Below are 27,644 nucleotides of genomic sequence, written 5' to 3' on the forward strand. Positions count from 1 at the left end.
GACATCCAGCTACAATGCCATCAATGTGATCCTCCTTTTCCTTCACTTGGTTAACTGCCTTCTATTACAAAAATGACTATTGCCACCACAAGCCTTTCCTTTCAAGCAACTTGCTTCAAAAGCTTGGCCCACTTTTAATGTAACTCAAAAGGCATGAAGTGAGGAGAACACACCCAAAAAGCCCAAAACAACCAACACGGACTTTTTCTCAGAGGCCCATAAATCAAGGTTCTCATTTTACATTGCAAAACCTATGAAACCAACCACACTTCATCAATTCACAATAAAATTATATCTGACCAAGTGCAAAATCCTTGTGCAACGCGATACCTTATTCATTGATAATGAGGGCATATCATATACAATACTATACTATTTAATCACAGTATTGAGGATACCAAATTGAATCGCTCAATTTTGTTTACAATTCTCAAGATCTTGCCCAGTCTTAAAGCTCTAGGAACACTCGGGAGGACAAGGTGAACATACTATCATGGTTACTCCAAGTCAGAACTTACGTCCAAGTCAGTCAAAGCTGTAAGGTTGGGCAAGCGATGAAGAGATTCTATGATACATAATCCAGAACAACTTGTTCATGTACATTGTATAGGGCTCAAGGTAATTAACTCAAGAATCAGTTGTTTCATATGGATACTGAAGCTAAATTGGGGTAAGCCCTGAACTACCATGGCTACAATTGAGCCTTCTAGATCTCTTAGAACAAGTCCATATCCAAGGTCAGAGCTGCTGCACACAGATGGTTACTTCCATGTACTTCTAAAACTCAGCTTTGCCAGGATATCTTGGAAAAGGAATACAATCTTTGATATTTTCAATTCCTGTTGCAAAGAGAATCATTCGCTCAAATCCAAGCCCAAACCCAGCATGCTTTACAGTACCATATGTGCGTAGATCAAGATACCAATCATAAGGCTCTTTGGGGAGTCCCAATTCTGACAACCTGCAAATAGTGCCACATATTTAAGCGACCATATAGACATACTACATGCAGCACTATGCACAAAGACACACATGCTTGCTTCACGCATGTTAATGAAAGCATACCTTTTCTTCAGCACATCCAGTCTTTCTTCTCTCTGACTTCCACCAACCAATTCTCCCACCTGAAAATGTTGCTAACATAATTAACCAGCCTTACAATATATCATGCTGTTAACAATAATGTTTTCTAAAACAAAACTTATGAATGCACTTTTTACATCCAGCTTTCTTTGTTGATTTCTGAATTGCTGTAGTGTGTGGGATCACAATGCATCATTCTTCATAGCACGCACGCACGCACACAGAGCTTTCTTTGTTGATTTCTGAATTGCTGTAGTGTGTGGGATCACAAATACATATTCTTCATAACACACACACACACCCCTCTATTTCTTTTTTCCCCCCTCCCAGGTGGCCCCAAGAACTTCCCAAGCCCAGATGACAGACCTTAGGCACAAGCACATCCATTGCTGCTACAGTTCGACCATCATCATTGACACGCATATAAAATGCCTTTATGTCCTTTGGATAATTGTACACTATAACAGGCTTTCTGTAAACCTCCTCTGTCAAATATCTGCAAAAAGAAAGAGCTTTTAGTAGCATTTCACAAAGGCAAAAAAAAATTTGCAGGCAAAGCCTACACAGTTAGCTGTAGGTGCCGAAATACCATGGAAATTAAATTAGTATCCAAAAGCTCTAGTCTTGGCACGTAAAGTTCCACATAGATTTAATTTGTGCCTGCTTTTCAGGGCAATATCAGTCACACACCCTCCTAGACATGAACCCCATACAATATGTAACCACACCCACTAGGCTTGGAAAGAAAAAATGTGTTTCCTTTGACAAAATATATCTTTAACAAGAAAGCAAGCAAAAAAGCATTTCCTTGCATACAACAGTACTAGACAGGCATCTTAATATTTTGATGCTTGTTTGTCGACTTCATACTCTCAGACACACAATATGATTGATGGTCCTAAATCTGAGTTCCATGTCACAACATATCTGATGTGTGCTAGCTGTGGACCAAAAACTCTGCCCAAGTCCAAAAGGCATTTTTCACATTGAGAAAATTTTAAGATCTCGATCTCAATAGAAGCTATCACAGCCCTAAGATTCCAGATTTGTAGTCACTTCTTGAGTTCAGTCACTTCTTAAACTCAATGTTATTTAGACCCTATTTTTTAACTAAACTAAAAAATTTGGTGGGAAACAAAAGCTGAAAGCTGTACAACAACCTCAATATCACTAGTGAAAGGCTGGTAGAATACATCAGCAGGGCAAAACAGTTTTTGCCAAGTACATCTGTTTCCAACCTATTATTTCACCATGCAAATCTGTCAAGAGCTTAGGAGCTGGGGGACAATTTCAAAGTTCAGCTACTGCCAACATCGCCATGGGCAAACTTCTACACTGATTCTCTTCATGCAAGGAGGTGGTTTCTGCTTCATTTTTGCCAATAGAGGTTTCTCCCTGCAAGATTTAATGAGTAAAAGTAGGCATTAATGCATCACAATCCAATACATGCCTTAAGTTTGGTGACTCAAAAGCTTCACCAGTAATAGACCTCCATCTATATAAGTTCTGTCCACACGATTTGGTTAATTGACAATTATTCCTTCTCCTTGAACCATCGATCATTTAATAATCCTTTAATAGTGAACAATTCAAAGGTCGTATGCCCCTTAAATCACGATTCTTATTGTGCCAAAGCATGGTGTTCTACTATTCAGTGCTCTCCTTCCTGAGAGGAAGATTGCCCCTATTCATCCTCCTGGATATGGCATGGGATTACTTAAGATTGTGCTTCCCCTCTCACAAGTTTGGGGAAAAGTTTTGGTTATTCGAGACCATTTCTACCGCTTTTAGGAGATTCTTTGCTTGAATGCAGTTTTGGTCTCATGACTATGCACTTTTTTGTGATTCCATCTTTGAGTGTTAACAAGCATGTTGTTTGTGTGAATCCACGCTTGCGTACGGAGTATGACAAAGAAAAACAGAGGGCGCACGTCAGGAAGCAAGAAGAATCTTCTACAAATTTAAACCAGGTTTTGGAGAGGTCAATAGGGCTTTTTGGCAGCAAGCGTGGCATAGAAAGCTAGTTGGGTCGTACAGCCAAATGGCCAAATGAGAATAAAAGTCTTTCATAAAGAAGATGATAATGATTATGATTGAGTTTACACTGTGCAAAGCCATCCATCTTTGGACATTCATATAATCAACCAACACTGTAGTGTGTACACATGCAAATGCAAGAAGAAACTAGAAATTTAAATGGTGTTTTGGAGAGATCAGTCACTCTTTTTGCAGCAAGGACATCTATCCTTTGCAAGAGGATGGATGGCTCCTCACTACCATCATTTGATCGGGACTCAGGCCAATGATTAGCTCATCCATTCCCAACCAGATACGGTCTTTTGAGTAACCCCTCAAAAGCCTCTCCATTCCTATGCCATCCTGAGGCCACCAGCTTCTTTGGGCTGTCTTCTAGAGAGAGAATCATACTCCTTGGCTAGATCTCAATCTTTGACAAATGACATCCACATCAGTTCTTCTACTACCCTCAGATCATGCACTGCATGTGCATTCACAGGTTCAAAGTTGTCGGGATGAATAATGTCATCCTCAGAATCTTTAGTGGAATCTAACATTGTATTGGATTCAGAGTGTGCAGAATCACTTGTATTTGAGTTGGTATTGCTATTTCTGGAGTCAATGGAACTGTCTTTGCTATCAGAAGAATAGCTGTTAGTGTCAGAATAGTCAGAGTATTCATCAGAAGAAGAAGAGTTGTAATGATGCATATTGACTTTTGCAGCATTAGTTTGTGCTTTTCCTTTTTTGGGACATTTGTTTGCTAAATGAGAGGAACTACCACAGATGTAGCATTTGAGTTTCTTCTTATGATCTTTGTCATAATCTCTTGACTTGTCAGATTTGTGATGTGATTTTCCATGCCTGTGGCGATGTGAATGCATGGAATGTCTAGAGGACTTGTGACTGTAGTCATGTTTGTTGAAATAAGACTTGAATTTTTTGTGGTGACGGTTGGAAGAATGGCGATATCTATGTCCATTGTAGCCATTTTTGCTGGTAGATTCACAGTTACAATTTTTACATCCAAAGTCGGTCTCAAATTTTGAAGCGGTTTTGCATATAAACTGGGGAAACTTCTGATTTAGTTGAGTCATCTTTTGATGATGACAGACTTCCTTTATAGTATGTTCAATAGTTTGTATGATCTGTCCTACATTGTCAGTGAAGTCTCCATTTTCATTCTTCATTCTTTGTTTGCAGTAAAAAGGAATTGGCTCCGGGAAACAACATACTAGATGTTAGAATAGTTAGACTAGATCTACATGTTGCACGATAGCCATTTTAACTTGGGGGTGTATAGATACCTACCATTGTTTGAGGCCACCGACAAATCCATGTGTCATTGCATTCAAAATGTCAATTCTATTTGTTTGTGGTTTATCTACTATTTTCTGTCCGACTACATCAGGTATATGGGGAGTTTGATTTTCTTAGGAGATTTTCCGTCTATAGACCAAATGGGGAATAAACCCACCTTTTCTGGCACACAAATCTTCTTATAGAAATAATTATAAGAGAGTTTTGTTGAAGAAGTAGGAGTAGCATGTACAAGAACAGTAGAAATATTGACAGGATACTTTTTTAAAGATGTTTTACTTACATGATGAGCATTTAGTTGAGTTCAGAGGACTGAAGTTGGAGAAATCTATGATCTATGTGGATTTATGGGAACAAAGTCTTCATCGATCACACTATCACCATCTTCATTCGAAGAAGAAAGTGTATAAGCAACCTGCCTCTAAAAGGCAGCTTGGTCTCTAAAGTACCATGCTAGGAGCTCATTTGGAGGAATACGAGGGGGATGTTGTCATGAGGACATGTATTTTTAAAACCTCAATTAACATGTGGATTAATTTTTAATCACATGATTAAGTAAATGATGCACTTGTGAGGTGCATGGGATTAAAGTAAATTTACGAGCTCGGGACCCGAAGAAATCACAAGATATCAAAGCCAAAAGTTGCTGTAAGTTATGTCACACAAATACTTGGTGGTATCTGGTGCTAGTTGTTAGCCTAGGTCATTCATTTGGCCATCAAGGGTGAGTTGGTTACACTAGAGAAGTGGCGTTTAATAGTACCTAACGCCAATCTGATGGTCAAAGATGACGCAAAGACACTCGGGAATGGAAGTCGCCTAGCCAATTTAATTATTGGCCAATCAAATTATTTTTCAGGGCATCAAAATAATTATTAGATTAATTTTCAATATTTTTAGGCTGAAAATTAATATTTAATTATGAAAAATACTGGAAAAACCATTTGGGAAGGCTTCCACTTGTGAAAAATGCCCATGCAAGACTGAAAAACGTCTTTACAGGCTGGAGAGAGGCATTTCAATGAATTCAGACTGCAAGAGAGAGGGAGGGGAGGCTGCTGGTCTGATTTGCAGCCATTGGAGGACCTTCTGAGGCAGCCAAGGGGAAAAGAAGACCCATTAACAGCAGAATATAGCTTTCTTGAAAAAGAAAGAACTCGTGCCTCCCAAGGTCATCAAAGTACATAACATTAGAGGCAAGACACTATTTCTGCCCCAACACCAAGCTCCTAAACCTCGTGTTGCTGATTCAATGGTTCCCTGACTCTCACTACAGCCACAACCACAGCTGAAGGTTTCTCCTTTCCAAAAGGCTAATGTACTAAAGTTCCACACACGACCCTGTTCTCATGACCAAATTATACATGGTGTTTGTCAGCATTGTAAAAAATTAATTAAAAAGGCTTATTCTTGTTCTTCTTTTTCTTCTTCGGTTCTCAATGTTGACTAGGAATTTGAATATGAAAACAATCAATATAAAGCAGCTCCTTACTTGAGGCCCCAAGATACTAGTTCTTGGATTGCTAAACTATAGGCTGTCAAATGGACACACTTGGCTCTTACTGGCTTGATTGAAAAAATGGATTCTCTACAACAACTTTTTGATCAAATCCTTGTCCTATGTCAACAATTGGTAAAATCTTCCACATCTAAGCCTCCAATATTACCTATAAGCATAGTCTCTTCACTCGTGCCAACTACAACTGCTGTTACGGATTGGACTACTTTCTCCAACAAAAGATTGCAAAAAGGATGGAGTTCCCATTTTGTTTCTCCATCGTCAGGAACCTTAAATATTCATCAAGTTTCTGATTGCAAAGGAAAATGGAAAATGATTATCCCTACAGGTGAAGGTACCTCAGGCACTGTAAAAACACCTCCAGTCTCAGAAAAAGTTCTCTACTACTATAAAGATCTTGATATTTCTGATGAAGAGTATATTGATGATCTACTACAAGAAATATAGCATATTTACTCCCCTACGATGATTGATGTACATGATAAATCTCCTTCCAATTCCAATTTATTTCAGAAACCCCTTCAACCTGGCCATATTATTGAAGAAATAGCAGAATATCTCGAGTTTACAACAAGGAGCAAATAAAGTTTTCGATCAAATGCCTTTGTACATTGACCCAAACAACAGACACAAAGATGATCTCACATGCCATGTCGAAGCCCATATTGACTCCAAAATGATGGGTGAGAGTATTGAGCAACACCTGAAACCAGCCTTCCTCCTTGGATAGGGTGGTAAATCCCTGATTACAACTTAATTACAGCAACAAACAATAAATGCAAATTTGAAAATACAAATTTATCTGCTGATCTTGGACAATGCACACCCGATTGGCCCCAAAATTGGCACCTCTTTCGGTATTTCTTTAGCTTTATTGAAGAAAAAGTTAACTTACAATGGGATTCTCCCAATCCCTTTCGGTATTGCAACTCCCCTTGCTATCCAAAGTGACTTGCAAGTCTTCAATCTATTTTGCCCCTTGATTCAAACACTCAATTGGCCTTCACCCACTTCATAGACAATGAAAATGCCCCAAATTCAATGGCTGGCTGGTCCTTCACCTGAATTCAGTTGAAATTCACCTTCAATCTTGTTGAATCCAAGTCTTGGAGCTTCCAATTTTTGGCACGCTTCTCAAGGCTGTTGCTAAACCCTAATTTTTGCTGTAAATTAGGGCTTACAACAAAGAAATTTGCGATTTCTCAGCCTTCAAGGGTCCAAATGCTGAGATCTTCTGAGCAAGGCTATGAAATAGCTGGGAGATGAGAGGGAAAGCTGTAGAGCGAGAAAATTCAGAGTTTTGTCGCGAAGAATGACTGAAAATCAGTCAAGTGCAGTCGCTACCCTGCTACAACAGCATGTAGATGCAAAGCACTGAAGAAAGCAATCAATATAAAGCTGCTCCCCACTTGAGACCCCAAGATACTACTTCTTGGACTGCTAAACTACAGGCTGTCAACTGGACACACTTGGCTCTTACTGGCTTGATTGAAAAAATGGATTCTCTACAACAACTTTCTGATCAAATCCTTGTCCTATGTCAACAATTGGTAAAATCTTCCACATCTAAGCCTCCAATATTGCCTGTAAGCATAGTCTCTTCACTCGTGCCAACTACAACTACTGTTACGGATTGGACTACTTTCTCCAACAAAAGATTGCAAAAAGGATGGAGTTCCCATTTTATTTCTCCATGTTCATCAAGTTTCTGATTGCAAAGGAAAATGGAAAATGATTATCCCTACAGGTGAAGGTACCTCGGGCACTGTAAAAACGCCTCCAGTCCCAGAAAAAGTCCTCTACTACTATGAAGATCTTGATATTTCTCATGAAGTGCATGCTGATGATCTACTACAAGAAATATAGCATATTTACTGCCCTATGATGACTGACGTACAGGATAAATCCCCTTCCAGTTCCAATTTATTTTAGAAACCCCTTCAACTTGGCCATATTGTTGAAGAATTAGCAAAATATCTTGAGTTTATGTTCCCAGATTGACCAGATAAGAACTATCATGCTACTTTTGATATCATTGATGATTATGATCTCAGCCGAATCAAAAGGCAATAAGAAGCAAATAAAGTTTTGAATCAAATGCCCTTGTGCATTGACCCAAACAACAGACAAAAAGATGATCTCACATGCCATGTCGAAGCCCGTATTGACTTAAGAATCATGGGTGAGAGTATTGAGCAACACCCCCCTCATATTCCTCCAAATGAGCTCCCAGCATGGTACTTTAGAGACCAAGCTGCCTTTCAGAGACAGGCTGCTTATACACTTTTCTCTTCGAATGAAAATGGTGATAGTGTGATCAATGAAGACTTTGTTCCCATAAATCCACATAGATCATAGACTTCTCCAACTTCAGTCCTCGGAACTCAACTAAATGCTCATCATGTAAGTAAAACATCTTTAAAAAAGTACCCTGTCAATATTTCTACTGTTTCTGTAAATGCTACTTCTACTTCTTCAACAAAACCCTCTTATAATAATTTCTACAAGAAGATTGGTGTGCCAGAAAAGGTGAGTTTATTTCCCATCTGGTCTATAGACAGAAAATCCCCTAAGGAAATCAAACTCCTCATATACATGATGTATGCATAAGTCGGACAAAAAATAGTAGAAAAACCACAAACAAATAGAATTGACATTTTGAATGCCATGACACATGGACTTGTCGATGGCCTCAAACAATGGTGGGTATCTATACACCCCCAAGTTAAAATGGCTATCATGCAACATGCAGATCCAGTCCAACTATTCTTTGAACTTCTTCTTGGTGAGTTAGTTGGAAACAAGTTGAATGATGTACTTGAAGCACGAGAAGCATTTTTCAAGTCCAAGCTATGTGACCCAAGATTATATAAAGAATATCTCATTTACATGAGGAATTTGCTTTATGAAGGTCTTGGTGCTCATGACAACTCAATGAACGAACATCTAATATGCTCTTTCTCGGTGCCAATTCCTTTTTACTGCAAACAAAGAATAAAGAATGAAAACAGAGACTTCACTAACAGTGTAGGACAAATCATACAGACTATTGAACAGACTATAAAGGAAGTCTATCATCATCAAAAGATGACTTAACTAAACCAGAAGTTTCCCCAATCTATATGCAAAACCGCTTCAAAATTTGAGGCCGACTTTGGATGTAAAAATTGTAACTGTGAATCTGCCAGCAAAAATGGCTACAATGGACATAGACATCGCCATTCTTCCAACCGTCACTACAAAAACTTTAAGTCTGATTGCAACAAACAGGACTACACTCACAAGTCCTCTAGACATTCCAGACATTCACATCACCACAGGCATGGAAAATCACATCACAAATCTGACAAGTCAAGAGATTATGACAAAGATCATAAAAAGAAACTCAAATGCTACATCTGTGGTAGTTCCTCTCATTTAGCAAACAAATGTCTCGAAAAAGGAAAAGCACAAACTAATGCTGCAAAAGTCAATATGCAAAAGTTGTTCACTCTGGTATGAAGGATAAAGACTTTATCCTATGCAAAGAAGAGATTCAAACTCTTCTTAACAAAGGTCTTATCGAGCCCACAAATTCTCCATGGGCTTATCAAGCTTTTTATGTAAATAAACATTCAGAGCGAAAAAGAGGTAAGAAAAGAATGGTCATAAATTATAAACCCCTAAATAAATATTTAATTGGCCATGGACATCCTATCCCCCTAAAAGACTTGCTACTCAAGAGACTTAAAAAAGTAAACATCTTCAGCAAATTTGACCTTAAATCAAGTTTTTGGCAACTTCCACTCAAGCCTGAAGACCGCTACAAGACTACTTTCTATGTCCCTCAAGGACATTATCAATGGATTGTTCTAGCTTTTGGCATAAAGACTGCTCCTACCAAATTTCAAGAATGGACAGATTCTATTTTTGCCCAGTATGTTTACTGTATATAGATGACATCCTTGTCTTCTCAGAGATAGTTGCAGAGCATATTGAGTATCTTACTCAATTTGCCAAGGCAGTTGAAGATGCTGGCATAGTCTTATCTCCTGCTAAATCTGTGATGTTCCAAACCACTGTTGAATTTTTGGGTTTGGAATCCACCAAGGCACATTCACCCTACAGACCTTGTTCTCACTAAAATCCTTGATATGCCCGATACTTTTACCACTATGAAACAACTACAACAATTTTTAGGGTGTTTAAATTGGATAAACTCTTCTACACGTAATATCGCCACCTACTCCAAAGACCTTTATCCTATACTCAGAAAAGATCATTTTCATTGGAAACCAATCCACACACTGGCTATCCAAAATATAAAAAATCTTATTAAGCATCTTCCTCCACTTCGTCTTCCTATTGGTTTGCCACTAATCCTTTTACACCGATGTCTTTGATTCTGACTGGGAAACCTGTTTATGTGAAGAAGATTCTTCCACTCTTTACCCCTGCAGATATGCCTCAGGAAACTTTACCAATACTCAAAAAATTTATTCCTCCTACCAACGAGAGATACTAGCCAAGATCAAAGCTATCAAATCTTTTAGATTTTTTATTGAGTTTGTCCCTTTCACCATTCGGATAGACCTCAAACATGTGCCAAGCTATCTGACAAAGAAGGCCCCCAATGAGATCGGGAATAAACGCCTTTTGAGGTGGTCCCTTTTCTTTGATGCCCTTGATGTAACATTCCAACATGTTTCTGGCATCCAAAATACTGTTGCGGACCTTTTTGTCAGAAGTGGTGCAGCAATGGAAGCGTAAAGAATATGCTGAAATAATTGCTGAAACACAAGACAGAAGAAAGAATGAATGAATGAACACAGTAGACAAATGAGAACTCAGATGTATGCTCGGGAAATGGAATCCATATCGAACACGAGACAGCAACATACAACGGTGAGTCACTGGCTGCATGGGCTCCTCAGCACCGGCTCCTCTCTCCCAGAAGGATCTCCACTGATGGCTGAAGCACCAAAGACTGTGGAGGAGGAGCCCTATAAATAGCCACAAAAGTGGGGAGCATAAAATGCAGGTCGGCCAGCAACAAATGCTAAAAATACTTCATAAATGGCCACAAAAATGTGCCATAAAATACTGCATAAAATGCTACATAAAATGCCCAGCCTCTGCACACAGACTCACACCATGAGCTGACTAATATCTGCTAACACCCTCTCTCAGATCATGTGTGATCGGATACAATGAAATAGTACAATGATGGAGAATCATAAACTACACAACAAAGAAACACCGGAAGGACCATGGATGTCCAAGCGGTGAGTGGCCAGCCCACCACCAAGATGCCTCGGAGAGTATCTGATGTCGATGTCGATCATACCAACAACACCTGAAAATAGAGAAGACTCATAGCAGCTCTCTATGTAATGTCACCTATGTCACGCAGGACATACAAAGCCAATCTGCCAAACATGTCTCTGAACATGTGACCATGGAGTTCCCGCCTTTGGCCAAACCACCAAAGTGTCCCCTCATGGGAGCGCCAGACGAAAGCCTCTCGCTCTCTGTCAAGAAGAACAGCTCATCATGAACCCAGAAATCCAGTCTCTAGGATTTCACTGCCAGATACCGTCGATGCGTCAGGGACGTCCCTCTCTGGAACCTGTGCACCTGTATCAAAATATAGATGAGGCACTGCAGCCCCACCAACACCCGCTCACACTCCCTCTCTGGCACAGAGAAGTCGTGAGGGATGACCGCATCACCACCACTAGAAAGCACCCGAGGAAGGGGCCACCAAGCCCTTCCCGCAATCCGAAGAAGAGGATCCCTTCCGCGCCTTGGACTTCTCCTTGGTCGGAGGATCGGAGTCGGAGTCTGATGAAGGAGAGGACTCATCGGTAGAGTCAGCATCTCGCTTCGTCTTTTGCTCCTTCTTCCTGGAAGCCGCTAACTTCTTGCAGTCCTTCCGCAAATGTCCCTTCTTGCCACAGTGGTAACACTGGGCCTTCGACTTCTTCTTCCCGTCACCCCTCTCTGAAGCTACATAAGCCTCACCTCCATAATGTGCCGGAAGCCGCCCCTGTAATCTGAAGGATGCCTCATGCTCAAGAAGCATCGAGGTCATATGTGTAAAACTGACAGGAGTCGATGATGTCTGTGCCCGCAAAGCATTGGCCACTCCATCAAACTCCGGGGGGAGCTTGTAGAGGACCGTCCTGACAAGATGCACCTCGGAAAGAGCAGTTTGCATGTGCCGAAGCTGGTCCTGTACATCTGCTGCAACTTCTGCCATACTTCAGGAGATGTCCTACAGGAGGTAACCGCCGGTAAGGCCACTTTAGAAATACACCGAAGCAACGCCGAGTAAGCACGGGCATCGTCCGAGTCCCACGTGAGCACCGCTTCCTCATGGTTGTCCTCATCAAAGTCTTCAGGAAGAGGAAAAGGACGGAGAGGTCGAGCAAGAGCTCCACAGACGATGTACCATAGCCGCTTCTGCATAAACCAAGCTTTCATGACAGCACTCCATGTGAGATAATCAGGTCCATGTAACTTATCTTCACTTGAGGTGCACAGAGGGGCCATCTGGAGGAGGTAGAAAAGAGAAGTAGAATAAAAGAAGGTCGTTTGGAGAGTGAGCACAGCCAAAACGCAACCAAAAACACCAAAAATAGTGAGTTCACATGCAATATAACCCAAAGGCTGACCAAAATAAGCCAAAAGCTACTGCACAAAGTGAAAAAAATCAGTCAAAAACTGCCAAAAACAGCAAAAACGGCCTGAATAATCAGAAAAACAGGCAAAAATAATGCTGTAAACAGCAAAACGCAGGCTGCAAACTGAATAAACAGGGGCTAAAGACTGTTGCCAGCAGTTTGATGAAGGAAACACGGGCAGCAAAGAGTGGAACAGCAATAAACGCAAATCTGTCTAGAAAAACGCAAAACGCAAATGCTGAAACACTGTCGCCAGCAGCAAATCAGCAGTCGCCAGCAGGAAAGACAGCTGGCTGATCAGCAAGAAGGGTGTAAATCCTGAAATCAGCAAGAAAACACAGCACAAATAGGTTGCACCCTGAAAACTGATACCATGTCAGAAGTGGTGCAGCAATGGAAGCGTAAAGAATATGCTGAAATAAATGCTGAAACACAAGACAGAAGAAAGAAAGAAAGAATGAACACAATAGACAGATGAGAACTCAGATGTATGCTTGGGAAATGGAATCCATATCGAACACGAGACAGCAGCATACAACGGTGAGTCACTGGCTGCGTGGGCTCCTCAGCACCGGCTCCTCTCTCCCAGAAGGATCTCCACTGATGGCTGAAGCACCAAAGACTGTGGAGGAGGAGCCCTATAAATAGCCACAAAAGTGGGGAGCATAAAATGCAGGTCGGCCAGCAACAAATGCTAAAAATACATCATAAATGGCCACAAAAATGTGCCATAAAATACTGCATAAAATGCTACATAAAATGCCCAGCCTCTGCACACAGACTCACACCATGAGCTGACTAATATCTGCTAACACTTTTGTCCAGACAACCCCCCTGACACTTGTAAAGACTTTGTACAACATTCCCCACAATCATGTTAGTACACTACCTTTTCCATTTCCCGCCAAAAGGCACAAATGTGCTTCCATCAGCAAGCACTACTGAGATGCTTCCTTACCCCTTCACGCGGATGAATCTCACTTTACCCCAGAGCCTATAAATACCCCCACTGTATCTTCATTCAGCAGAATGCAATCAGAGTGCAATTCACTAGCAATATACGGTCTTCATATCTGAAGCTTTCTGAAATTATCTCACCCCTGTAGTTTGAAACATCTATTCTCTGAGTTTTGTGTTCAGTTTCTCATGCTGAGTTCAGAGTGCAATTCTGTGAGCTGTTCCCTTTGGTGTTCCATCCTCTCCACTCCCTTAGCCTTCAACCATATCCAAGTTTCTGAAGAGTTTTAGCAGTTGTCATTTTCTATCATTCTTTGTGTCCTAGTTGTGAGCCTCAGTCTAAGTCAGAAGAGGACGTTTGGAGCTCTCTCAGTCCTTTGCAGCAGTATCCATCCTCAGCATATTAGGTGTAGACATTGGCACCTTTCTACAGTCAATTTGGCTGCCCCAACCTGCCAATTTGCTGCACTTATGGCAGTGGTATTTTGATGGGCAATTTCCACATTTTCTGGCCAGGTCGGCCCTCATTTCAGGCTGTCAGCTGTTTTTTATTGGTCCAACCAGCATTAAATGCAGGTTGGCTAGTTCAGGGTGCTGCCACCAATTTAGGCTCCTCACTGCTACCATCATCATGTGTAATCATCCTCCATGCCACTCTGATCATGGTCATCATCACTGCTGTTGCAGATCATTTGATCTGTCCTATGGGTAAATTTTGGCCTCCAAAGGACGTTAATAGAGCTTTCTTTCTTTCTTTCTTCTTACTGCATTGTTGCTTCCACTTGCACACTGACAGAGAGGGTCGACAGCAATAGAGGTTAAGGATGACATCACAGCTGGTCAGCATCTCAATCACCATAACTCCACTTTGATGTCAAGGCTGATCCAAACTGAGCTTGGACACAGAGAAACCTTCTACGGCCATGTCCAGGTTACAATACAGGAAAAGAACCCAGTCACAAATCCTAAAATCAACCACTAAGCACACCAAAAACTGCAATACAACCAAACATGAATCTGCCCATGTATGTATAGACAAGGTGGGTTCCAAATTCATCCAAATGTGCTAAGCTTTATTATGGATTTGCTTGAGAAGTTAACTAGTTATCAGTTCATCCATACTTGATAAGAAAGACAGTTGTGCACTCATTGCAGCTGCTAAAACGAGTCTTATAGAGCAGTTGCTCTCAATAAACATCCATACAGTGGTAGATTTTACTAGATAATCATTAAGTTTGCACATTAGATTCCTCCTCCTTGCAAGCTATTGAGGCCTACGATATTGACAAGAATTTGTGTTCAGAGACTACAACACACTTATTAGCAAGCTATTGAGGCCTATGATATTGACAAGAATTTGTGTTCAGAGACTACAACACACGTTTAAGTAATTGAATCGCAGAATTCAACAAGCAAAAAGGTCTCACTGAAAGGATTGAATTGAAATACCTCTCATGCTCGGATGCTAAATCCATCCCCCATTTAACTTCATTGTCAAACTTCTTATCCGTCACCTATCAGCAAGCAATGCTAAAGTTGTATCACTTTCCATAAATGTTAGTGTCACTAAGTAGATAATCATAATAAGTCTCAAAGTAATACATTAAATCCAGATACAACAAGAACCTAGGTTGGACTCATGTTCTTGAACCTATCATGGATGCCTTCCTACCCCAGAATCTGTTTTACTGACCTTATAAACTCTTGGCAGAAAACAAAACTTAAAATAAGCCAGAAATGTTGCACCTTTTCCAGGATGGCAATCGCTTCAGTGTATGTAATTCGTGCAAATGGTGTGGTTGAAACAAGTCGAAGTCGATCAAGTGCTGTATCATCGTGCAGCTTAGTTATTAGCTCCATATCATCTAGACAATGGTCAAGCAGCCATTTGCACAAAAACCTGACACAATCCTCCGCACAGTTCATGTCATCCTGTAACCCAGAAAAATATCCATCAAAAATCAAATCGACACGAAACTGACTATCAAAGCAAAACAAAACCCTTGTGTGAAGAGATTAAAAGTTAGGAGACATGAGGCTTTCCGAGGAGTGCTCTTATAACACAAATTGAAACAGATCAGCCAGCATACTTTGCCCATATTTTTCGATGTACTTGAAAAGCATATGTTAGTGAGCAAGAAGAAAGATTTCACATCAGTTCAAGTGTTTAAAAGCAAACGAAACACAAGATGGGGAAATCAATCCTAAAGTAGCCAGCACTAGTCAAATCACAATGTGTGAGAAATCCTCAGGTTATCAAAAAGCACAAATTGAGTTCCAGCCATCTCTCAAATTAACAATCTCGCTTCAACATGTTTCAAACCTTTTGTTTGCACTTGAGCCACATTAAAAAACATGGGCATCAACAGATGGCAGCAATTACAGACATCAGAGGACTGCCATAGAAGAAGTCAGCACAAGTTGGTTAGGTCCAACTGGCAGCAATTAGCCAATGGAATTGTAGAGTAACTCCTAACCCATCTTGTAAACTTCACTCGTCTTACTCTGCACATTCTGTCCATTTTGTACTATGTGTCATTTTCATGGTTACTCTCAAGTTCTTTTTTCCTATTCTGCACTCTCTGTGTCCTTGTTATACAAACTGTGGGTTCCTTTTATGTGCTCAGCTGTTGGCAAAAATCTCATCTGGGTCAATCTTATCTATACCCTTCACTCTTCTCTCTCCTTTCACTCTTCAACCACAAAAGATGTTCAGTCATTATATATCCCACAAGATGGAGAGTGGCAATGTAACGTGCCCGCTCCTCAAATCGCGGGACACGTCTTAGCAGTCCATTGAGAGATATATCCAGAAGACGCCGCCCGGCACTCCCAAAGAATGACACGGGGTTTGCCAACTAGGGTCTCTCGAGCCTGGCCCGCAACGGAACTAATCCGACTGTTCCCACTAGGATCAACCTAAAATCCGGGTTCCTAGTCAACATTGTCTAAGGTCATAGACCGACTTTTTCCTAACATTTCCTGTTAACATCTCCTTTGAGTAAAACTCTTGGCTAACCGAGACCACCCTTCCATAGGATAGACCCATTGGTCACATCCACCAGGCTTCCCTTGAGGGTTGTTTTAGTTATCTAATTACCTACCACGTTATGCTTGACACATAAAAGCAGCTTCCTTAATTAACCCGTTAGTCACAGGTTCCTTTATGTAATTTAGGCCACAGACACAAAGACACCTAGGTTAAAACAAGATCAAACACTTCCTTAACTTGTCTTCGGATTAATGTGTGTCTCCTGCCCATACAGGAGAATTAAGTGCTCCTTTCTGCCTCCGCAAAAAAATCCTTCCGTCTTCCGACAATAAGACCCGAAGGTTTATCCTTCCAAGATTCCACCTTGTAACTAGTATCAAGGCCTCGAGATCCCATCTCGAGTCACGCAGAACACTTGTGTAGGGCCTAGAGGCATTGGGATTTACGGCCAGAGCCCCTTATGGCACCCAAGTGTCCTTCTACGCTAAGTAATTTCCATGGAGAGACCTCTCGCAACGGATTCGATCCACATACTCGGCGCGGATTCATAACCCCCTTGGTTAGGGTTTGGCGGTTCACGGGAGGTAGCTAGCGCCATCCTTCCTTAATTATTCCTTTAGAGAATCAATCACAGCTGAAGCACCCAACTTACAAACAATTACTAGGGAAAACATTCCTTTTGTTTCCATGGCAATCAGTCATCTCCGACCCGGCCATGCAATCATCAAACACACCCCGTTTGGGTTAACATCCAAAACCTCATTAACAAACAATTGAATGCACAACCTCTTGCTTCAAGGCATCGCAATCCCATTGCATACACAATCAGAATTTTAACTGGATGTATCAAAACACTTGCTTAAGGGCTTTACAATCTTTTCAAACCACCAAGCATAACTTAGGTCAACAATCCATTTAGGGTTAGGTCACCAGCTTCAACTAAGCTAGGAGCGTATCCATTTGCCATAATCCACAGCAAGATCGGTAAAACAATTCGCAGGCAATTATACTTATTCCTAACGCACCGGATCACATGTGACTTGCGTCAATGAAAGTCCTAGGGTTTAGTTCCTAACGAAGTAAATGTAGCTTATGAACAGAATTTAAAATTTCATGTGTTTCTTTTAACCATAATTGCGTAACGTGATTTATTAATGACTATTCATGCACTGAACTGGTTAAAAAGCTATCATTTTATGTAAAATAAGGCGATAACCTTATCATTTTATGTGAGTAAAAGCTATCATTTTGTGCCTAAAATCATGTGCGAATTCCAACTCTGCCATTTCGCGCATGCAACTTAGTTCTTAGAGTAAACAAAACCCTATGCATGACATCAATCCTTTCATCCCTTCCACGAGAAATAATTCCTAGATTAATTTTTAACGCTGGAACCTGGGCTTAATTCGTGTGTGCTGCGTTGGTTGTTCCGCTCGGCCCTCCAGCATTACCAGTGGCTTGGGCGTCTATGCTTCCCGTGACTTTCTTCTTGGGAGCCATTCGCCTCACGTAGATTGGGCAATCCGAGCATTGATGGGTTTCGGATTGACAGGTTCGGAAGAAAAGACCGTTGGATGGGCCCTTTGCTGAGAGGGTGGTTTGGGTGTGGTTTCCTGCAGCTACCCACCAGCTTCCACTCCCTCTCCTTCTTTCCCTCTCCCTCTCTCTTCCTCTTCTTTTCTACCATTTCTTTCTCTCTTCTTCTTCTTTTCTCTTATTCTCCTACTCTCTCTCCCTCTCCTCTTCTCCTTTCCTCTACTCTCTCTCTCCTCTTCTTTTCCTTCTCTATTATTTCTCTACTCTCTCTCCTTCCTCTTTTCCTTCTCTTATCTCTCTACTCTCTCTCCTCTTCTCTTTCTCACTCCTCTTTCTATCTCCTATTCTTCTTCTCTCTTCTCTCTCTCCTTCTCTTCTTCTCCCTCTCCTCTTCTTCTCTCTTCTCTCCTTCTTCTCTCTTCTCTCACTCCTCACTTTTTCTCTCCTCTCCTCCTCCCTCTTCTTCTCTTTCTTCACCTTCTCTCTCTCCCTCTTCTTCTCCTACTCCTCTCTCCCTCTTCTTCCTTCTTCTCTTTTCTTCTCCTTCTCTTCTTTTCTCCCTCTTCTCTCTCTTCCCTCTTCTTCCTTCTCTTTTCTTCTTCTCCTCTTCTTCTCTCTCTTCTTCACAAGGATCACAGGGGAGGGCTACTACACGGACGCCCGGTGGGGGGGGGGGGGGGGGGGGGGGCAGGTGGGGGGAAGGGAAAAAAAGTTAGGGGAGGGGGGAAAGAAGAAAAAGGAGACATTACAGGCAATATATCATAACCAAGTTGTTGGCTGATTAATAAAAATTACGAAGTGTACAAGCAAGAGTAGGCTGATGTAAAAAAAGATGAGTCTGCTGGAGATGAATGAGAAAAGCCTTCACTTGATCACACAATCACCAAATTAATGGATAAACAATGTCTGCCAGTTTAGACCTGTAAACAGCAGGCCTACATCAGCTGAACAGAAGGATACCACGTTTTTGGTATCCTGACAGCTAAGAAAATTCAAAATGGCTGATCAAGAGTGATAGCAGCACCAATATGCCACAACATTGATCACCTCAGCTCTTTGTAGACAGTTAACCACACTCTCCATACCTGACACATTTAAAACAGATGGCGTATTTCTAATCTGTGGGCCGAGGAGGTTCACTAACTATCAAAACTTTCTCACATGCCAAAGAAAAAGTTACTAGTGTTTTTAACTTCTGGTTTATGTCTGCATTGTAGCATATTATCACCTATCACATGTGACATTGGTAAAATCTGAATAGCAATGCTCTCAGAACTTATTAATGCTCTGATTTTTCACCGAAAATAGACTTATAGTCCTTCCTCATCCATGTCATGCCCATTTCGGTGGCCCAATATCAGTACCCTTGATGGGACAGTAAACCTTTTGCAAGTGCTGACTTAGATATATCCGCAACACTTTCTTGACTATGCACACACCGAACTTAACAGCATTATCGTGCACACATGTTTCCTAATAGAGATCAATTTTGACATAAATGTTTTTTTCTGAATAGACTACAGGATTCCTTATCACATGCATTGGCATTTCAAACCACAACACACTAAGTGACAGTCATTGAGGCACTTATAGATGTCACCAAGCAGAAAAGTAAGCAAAGTTTTCATATTCCTAAGATGAAGATGAGCTCTCATCCACTTTTCTCTTGCCGTTACCTTGTACTCCTTAAGATCTCCTTACACCTCGGGTGTTTTCATATTCATAAGATGAAGATGAACTCTCACCTGCTTTCTCTTGCCCTTGCAAACTTTCAGATCTCCTTGCACCTTCTTGGGTGGGTCCAGTCATTTGTTTACCACACTCTTGAGAACGAATTCCAGTCCTCCAGTAAGCAATCTAATTAAATCACTTCCAAGACAGATTTGGTTCTATAATGAGCTTGTCTGAAAATTATCCGGCAATGTCGATTGCATTCCATTTTTGCTCAAAAAGCCTGCAATGAAGAGTGCATTCTCGACACAGCAGACATTCTGCAACCTAATCACACATGCCATGTGAACAAGAAACATTTGAAATATCTTTAGTGCAAGAAACAGCAAGCCCATTAATATGCTTCCAGAAGCGCTCTCTCAAGGTTGAAGTTCAACAAGCTTAAAGAAATAAAAGGTGCCCCCTTGGCTTGAACACTTCAAGCAATGTCAACAAATCTTTTGATTACCAGTTTCCCAGCTTCAAAGCAAGGTTATTCATTGGATAGCATGTGGAGCGGTGAATACACTGCATGGAAGACATCTATTCTACCAAGCAATTGATTAGATCATTGATATGGCTTCTTAACACTCGGATTGATTTGTGTTTTCCTATAGGTTTGCTTGCAAGGTTCATGAGTGAACCCAAGCTCGTTCATTGGTAAGCTATTGTGAGGACTTTCCAATTCTTAAGAGGGACCCCCAACCTAGATATTTATTATCCAACAAATACTGGCAATTCAGCCTTGGTTGAAGGTTCTACAGGGCTAGACAAATTTTGATTGGGCCAAAGATATTAACACCCGAGATATTAACCACTGAAGGTCAACAATAGGATATTGCTTCACTTTGGGTGCAAGTACTATCTCCTTGAGTAGCAAAAAGCAGCCCACTGTTGCCCTATCATCTAGGGCAAAGGTGAAGTACTAAGCAGCATCTTCTACCACACACAAGATAGTGGCTTCGACAATTATGAGGAGAGCTTGGCTATCCTCAAACAAATCCTATTGTACTGCACTACAACAATGAGTTGCATTGCTTTGGTATGAAATCTCGTATTTTATGCTAGGTCGAAGCACATTGAGATACAGTACCATTTCATTCAAGAGCAAATCTTGGATAAGACCGTTGATGTATTTTACTACAAGGAGGAGGATAACTAAGCAAATTTGTTTTCAAAGGCTCTTTCTCATACCATTCATTGACAGCACTCCAAATCCTTGGGCCTCATGCCCCGTCCAAGATTTGAGAGGGGATGTTAGAAATTTATTCATCCACTAGGCAGGCATTGGCACGTTATTGTTGTATGATTAGCACTCTCGGGCACAGTTACACATTTCCTAGTTATCAGGTCAGATAGTTCTATGCAATCTACATGCCATTACCAGCACTTTCGAGCAACCACGCAATTGGGCAAGCTAGAGATGCCACGTAGGGTGCCACATGGCAGCTCGCATTTCTTCGCAGCATTTTAGTATTATTTTATTTAGTGATTACACCTATGCAGCAATCGGCCAGCTTTTTGCTAGTCGACCTGATTATTTTATTGCCTTTATTCATGCCTATTTATAGGTAACCTGCCCTCAGTCATTCTAGCAAACTCTATTACTGCAATGTCTTTGAGATTGTCCAATACTATGTTGGACACTCTCCTCAACTCAAGCTATAGTTCACATAGCCACACAACCTCTATCAAGCAATCAGTCTAAACATGCAAGGCTATAGCTTGATGCCAAATCCATAGAAGAGGGTGGACCTGCCAAAGAGTTCTGAAAGCTTGGCATCCCAATCAAAAACAATCCACTTGGAAAGGCCACACTCGGTAATTAGGACATGCATGATACAAAGCCAAAGAATATCAAGCATATCATAATCAAATCTTACATGGAATCAGCATATATATGTTCGTAAACCTATCAACCCACCCTAAAGATGACTTCACGGTCATCTGGGACAAAAAGAGGCTGAGGAAACCTAGCATCTACTTTAAACAGCTTGGATTTCTGGTGATCCATATATTTGCTCACATAACTTTGAACAATCTCACTTCATGTTTGGCCAAGGTATCACATCTGACTTTCTTAAAGTGGCCCTTCAGCCCAATAGCCTGCAATAGGGCAAATCAAGACAAATGGCAGCAGAACAGCCAAAGCAAGCTTGATGAGATCAGAAAACAGCAAAGCCTAGTAACTCATAAAAAAGGGAATAAATGAGAATGGTGAGCTGAAGTCTGATATGCTAAGTATAAATACGAGACCTTAAGGACCGGGTAATGCCCATGCATCCAAGAAATGGAGCAATATGCAATGCAATGTAACCTACCTGCCACAAGATCAAAGCAGGCCTCAAATGAATTGAAAATAATGTGTTAACAGAAATAATTACTCGCTTTTTGAAGGCATTATTTTCTATATACATGAATTTATGTAGAATATTCCTTTCATTTGACAATGAAATGAGCTCCTTGATATAATGCAAACAACATTTTGGAAATCATCAAGATTGTGCATGAAAATATCCCACACCAAACAGAAAACATGCTAAGGCTTTGCAATCGTAGACCCCATCCTTTTGCTTCACCGCAAAAGAATCAAACCTAGCATAGAAAAGAGGTAATTTATGTAACAGACAATGTCAAATCAACCTGAGCTTTTTAAGGTTGTTGTACCTCAATATCCGCAAAAGCAATTTCCGGCTCAACCATCCAAAACTCTGCTAAATGGCGAGATGTATGAGAGTTTTCTGCTCTAAAAGTTGGGCCAAATGTGTAAACATTGCTAAGACCACAAGCATAGGTCTCCACCTGCAGTTGGCCTGACACAGTGAGATAAGCTTGCCTTGCAAAAAAATCAGAAGAATAATCAATTTTCCCCTCCCGCATTGGAAGGCCAGGCTTCAACTTGCACCGCTCTTCAAGGAGTGCCAATTGATCCTTAGCATTGTTGAGCTCCTGGACTGCAGCCGAAACAGCATCCTTCTCACCTGTCTTCTTCAGCTCTTTCACAGCCTCACCTTTCAAAGCAACGTCATTCTTAGCAGCTTCCAGCTCAGCATCTGAAGGTGGTGGATTGGCCATAGCCTCCTTTTCCCTCTTCTCTGCCTCAGTAAAGAGGGTTGTGACTTGAAACATCTCTCCAGCCCCTTCACAATCACTTGTTGTAATGATAGGTGTATGGACATACAAAAAACCGTTCTGCTGGAAAAATGTATGGATAGCAAAAGCAAGAGCATTCCGTATCCGTGCAATTGCTGAAATCTGCAGACATGACGAAGCATAAGAGAGCAGTTTCATAGCTAAACCCAGTGCCAATAAGCTGATCAAGAAGCTCTGCTAGCTCCCTGCAACTTTACCAGCAAGTCCTGGCATATGAATAAGTTTCACCCTCACCGTGTTTGTGCGTGCACGAAGATGTAGGTGATCTCTTAAATACTCCAAGAGAAACTTAGTCTTAGCAATAGGATACGTAGCCGCATTGCAAAGTCCCAACTCCAAGACCTTGGCCACTTTGAATTCCACCATCTGTTTTGCCCTTTCAGGTGGTTTTTTCAACTCCCCCTCAACGAGAATACATGTTCCTGTTGGTGTTAGTTGGCTTAGAGAAGCTACCGATGCATCAACAAGAACCTGGAAAACCAAGAAGCTTCATAACTCTCTCTCTCTCTTTTTTTTTTTTTCGTAAAAACTCTCTCTCTCTCTCTCTCTCTCTCTCTCTCTCTCTCTCTCTCTCTGTGTGTGCACGCGTGTGCGAGCGCATAAGGCGGGGGAAAGGCCACAAACCTGGAGATTGGCAGGACATGATCCATCATTTAGTTCTAGAAATGCAAAGCTGCCTTTGCCCTGCTCACGTCCAGTCTTGACCCACCCTCCCACAACCATCTTTTGACCAATCAGGCCAGTACCACCATCCTTGCGCCCTAAAATCGACCGTATAATAACTCTTTTGGAGTACTTGGACTGTTCTACACGTCCACTCCCGTCTACTGAAAGCTGGTGAAACTCTGAGGATACTCCAGAATCGTCCCCCATTGTACAACCTAACAAGCCAGAAAATGTTAATCTACAGTAAAATGAAAGCAAGCATGCCGTTTCTGACCTAGAAAAATGTGAGGATTAATATAGGTCGTTAGTTTTTCGCAGTTTTAATGGCAGCTTCAACAATGCTCGAGCCCTTGCCATTCAAGTTACAGCATGAGCACATCAAGCAGATTCAACCATGACGAACGTTTCAAGGCCTGATTTTTGCACATGTTGTAAGAAAGTTTACAAGAAACATGGCTTCCAGAAATGATTGGTCCGATCTGTCCTGGTTCAGCATTCATTGACTCAGCAAAACGTACTTCCTGCTGAGAAGATGGACGCTGAGTTATCAGCCTTGCAATGGCAGCACCTTCTCTCTCTCTCTCTCTCTCTCTCTCTCAATGCAAAATTATCGGCCTTCCTGCCCGGTGCTCTCTCTCTACCTCACCTCGCTTGCAAAAGTTTTCTCCTGTTCAAACCTTAAGGCAGTTCGTGTCTTTGTTATGGATTATTTTCTAGAGTTGTCTTTGTTGTTTACATAAAACCTTAAGGCAGTTAGTGTCTTTGTTTATGGATTATTTTCTAGAGTTGTCTTTGTTGTTTACATAAACTCGTGCCCAGAGGTTCATGCTTCTAAACCTCTTTGCTTGCCTCTCAAGAAATCATTGCATACAAGTTCGTTTTTATTGTTCAAGTAAATTAGCACCCAAAGGTTTGTGCCTCTTTGCTTGGCTCCCAAGAAATCATTGCATAAAGTTTGTTTTTACATGTGAACATCTATTTCTACAATACAATAACTTGATTCTAGCTTTGGGAATTTTCAAACCTCTCAAAAGCATGAAAGTGCATTAAATGATGAAGTTGACAATGATTATTCGAATTATAGATTTCAAAATAACCACTAGCCACCATCATAAAGAATATTCATTGCATGTTGAAATCCTCTCTCTCTCTCTCTCTCTCTCTCTCTCTCTCTCTCTCTCTCTCTCTCTCTCTCTCTCTCTCTCTCTCTCCTTGCAAGTGCCTTCCAAGGTAGTGTTACATGCCATGTGTCAAAAGGGTGCTTTCAAACCGCTACATCTAATGTGTATGGTAGCCAAGGGATGGTGGGTGGCCTCCTATGCTTTAGCCAATTCTATGGCGAGGACGCTACTCCCTCAAGCTATCCTCTCTCTCTCTCTCTCTCTCTCTCTCTCTCTCTCTCTCTCTCTCTGCCATGAAGGCTTCGAGGCTTTGCTCAAAGGGTAAGTTAAGTCCATTATGCCCCTTAAAGCCTAACTTGCTTGCATTCTTAAGCCTTATTGCTTCTCATCATGGTAAACTCTAAGGCCACCCCACCCTGAAATGCTCACCTCCCTCCAAATACCTTAAACAAGCTAGGCAAGTTTGGGGGAGAGAGCCTAAACTAGCTTGTTTTCCCAAAATAAAAACCATTAGCTTGCTCCAATGCCTCAAAAAACCTGAACTCAACCTACCTCCTCTTAACTCTCCCTAATAGTAACTAGTAATCATCACCCTCAACACTTAATCCCCCCAATTAAGCTCGAGAACCTTTCATCACCACCTTTGTTTGGACTATCCATAATGACATTACTTTGCTAAGGTAGTGATTACTATTTAGAGCCACTAGGTTTATGTTTCATCAATATCCCTTTCTCACTTAAAGCAACTAGATAGCATAGAGAATTTTTGCAAATGCTTTGAACTTTTCTTAGATCTACAAACATAGCACTATCCAAGGATGTCTCCGAAACCAAACATATTTACCAATGAAAAGAATCAATAATTATTGAGCAAGTTTCTTACTAACAAAATATAATCCTTCAACGAGTCAAGCATCCATGCCACATAAGCCCAACTCATCATAGCCATATCTTTGAACATGGTTAACCAAAAGAAGTATGTAGCAATGTGCAACATGTAAGCAAGTGCAAGGAAGAAGTCTAAATTCTATGAATTAGTCTTCGGATTATTAGTTACAACTTAATGTGCATGAAGTGCTTGCATCTTGAATTGCCAAAAGGTTGAATTAATTGTATTGATTTATCATCACAAGCCTACATGATCTTGTGCAATTTGTAATGATAGCATAGGCTCCGATGGAAATTTTGTAAAGGTTTGAGTTCGTTCTCAGCTTAGGAAAAGCATGCAATAAGAGGACTGGTTTAAGCCCAAAAGTGGGCTAGATACCCAAGAGGGATGGGTAAACCCCGACCCAAAAAATCATGTATAAAAAGGTTGAAAATGAACAGAACAAGCTATTCATGTGTGTGCAAACTTTATGCACTTCCCTTCCTACTTTCATTGTGAGAGAGTGAGTGAGGGTGAGGGACCAAGAGGGCGTAGCTCTACTTATCTTCTCTCCAAGCACTCTCTCTTATCGTGCCCACGCTTCTCTTTTGCATGCAGAGATCATAGAGGGTTGAGAGTCAAGCAAGCACTCACTTGGATTATTGAGTGTGCAAAGCGCATCTTTCATAGGATTGAAGGAAGGTCATGTTGCTCACTACATATGAATGTCTACATTCATGTGCAAGAGACTATATGACAGAAAGTTATTTATTCTCATGTGTTGAAGCTCTTAAACGAATAAGAGTGTGTCCAATGTCCCACTATGTTAAGCTTGTGTAGCATAGCATTTTGGTTCTATTGCCTGGACCAAGGACACATCAACCACAAAGTCACTTTGTGTACTACACATATGGAATAGGAGGGGTGTAAAAGTGCCAACTCCAAAACGTAAGTGCTTAGTTAGGGTTTTTGCATTTGTTAACAAATAGATTAAAGTTTATTGGTAGGAAGATAAAAAAAAATTACTGATGAAAATCATCAATTTCACTCCTTTGCTTTATATTATTTTTCAATTTTTGTTTAACAAAAAAAAACATTGGAATAGTTTATGATTTTTCCCATGGTCAACGTTGGATTTTAGAAATCATGGTTGTGTTACTAAATTGCATTTGTATTTTGCTAGGTAAGAAAGAGAAGGGTAACAAAAAAAGGAAAATTTTAAGAAAGAAGAGAAGTAGGAAAAATAAAAGAAGAGAATCAACAAAAGAATAAAAATAAGAGGAGAAGGAGAAAAAGAAGAAGGAGAGGAGAAGAGAAAAAGGAGAAGAAGATGAAGAAGGAGAAGGAGAAGAAGAAGAAAAAGAAGAGGAGAAGGAGAAAGGAGAGGAGGAAGAAAAAGAGAAGAAGAAGAGGAGAAAGAAGAAGGAGAGACATACACATGCATGCATGCACACTTACACCCAATACACGCACATGCACACACACACACACTTAACTCACACCCTACACATAATTAGCATACATAATAGGTTACACTTGAATGCGCAACTATGCACACACACGTGTATCATGCACGGGGCACTTAGAGCCATTTTTGCCTCTTGAACTCATCCTTAGCACTACCCTGTTCACATGGGGGAAGTCAAGGGGAGGAGGAGGGAGAACAAAAGAAGGCCCACAAAAAGCGCACGCGTACCACCTCATAGATGCAAGTATCCACACCTGCGCATACGCACCCATGCCCCATGCACATGCACACACTAACCATAGGCACATGCACATGAAGCCACAATTAGACTCACATAAACACGTGCCACATGCACATTGCCACCCCACTCATTACACACCACACTAACACCTATAGACATGCGCACATTGGCACTCCTAGACACAAAATACCAACACACACTACCTAGTTCATGTGACATGCAGAAATTACACGGCATAGTGGAAAGAATTTGAGCAAGGAGTAGAGAACACACAATAAATATGAGAAAAACAAATATTTTTTTATTTTCAAAAATTTTGATACAAAGAT

The 27,644-nt window shown here is 41.0% G+C and overlaps 1 protein-coding gene across 2 annotated transcripts; it reads right to left on the minus strand.

Moving 5' to 3' along the window:
- Positions 1–290: 290 nt before the first annotated feature.
- Positions 291–24,334, minus strand: LOC148018039 (asparagine--tRNA ligase, cytoplasmic 1-like). 2 transcript variants are annotated; one of them, XM_087661241.1, is made up of 9 exons: positions 24,063–24,332; positions 23,576–23,832; positions 23,186–23,422; positions 22,466–23,053; positions 15,307–15,492; positions 15,010–15,074; positions 1,450–1,579; positions 1,066–1,124; positions 291–961 (listed from the first exon to the last, which is right to left on the minus strand). In XM_087661241.1, exons 1-9 carry the CDS (start codon positions 24,115–24,117, stop codon positions 778–780), a joined length of 1,761 nt encoding a protein of 586 aa, XP_087517367.1. In that variant the 5' UTR covers positions 24,118–24,332; the 3' UTR covers positions 291–777. The 2 variants fall into 2 exon arrangements, with proteins under 2 accessions (XP_087517367.1, XP_087517370.1); XM_087661244.1 differs by lacking the exons at positions 291–961; positions 1,066–1,124; positions 1,450–1,579 and adding an exon at positions 2,297–2,478 and having other exon boundaries at positions 24,063–24,334.
- Between the last annotated feature and the right edge of the window lie 3,310 nt (positions 24,335–27,644).

The sequence above is a fragment of the Lygodium microphyllum genome, chromosome 21 (genome assembly GCF_053477565.2).
Source record: "Lygodium microphyllum isolate KBCC chromosome 21, Lygodium_microphyllum_v1.1.10, whole genome shotgun sequence".
NCBI classification, from domain to species: Eukaryota; Viridiplantae; Streptophyta; class Polypodiopsida; order Schizaeales; family Lygodiaceae; genus Lygodium; species Lygodium microphyllum.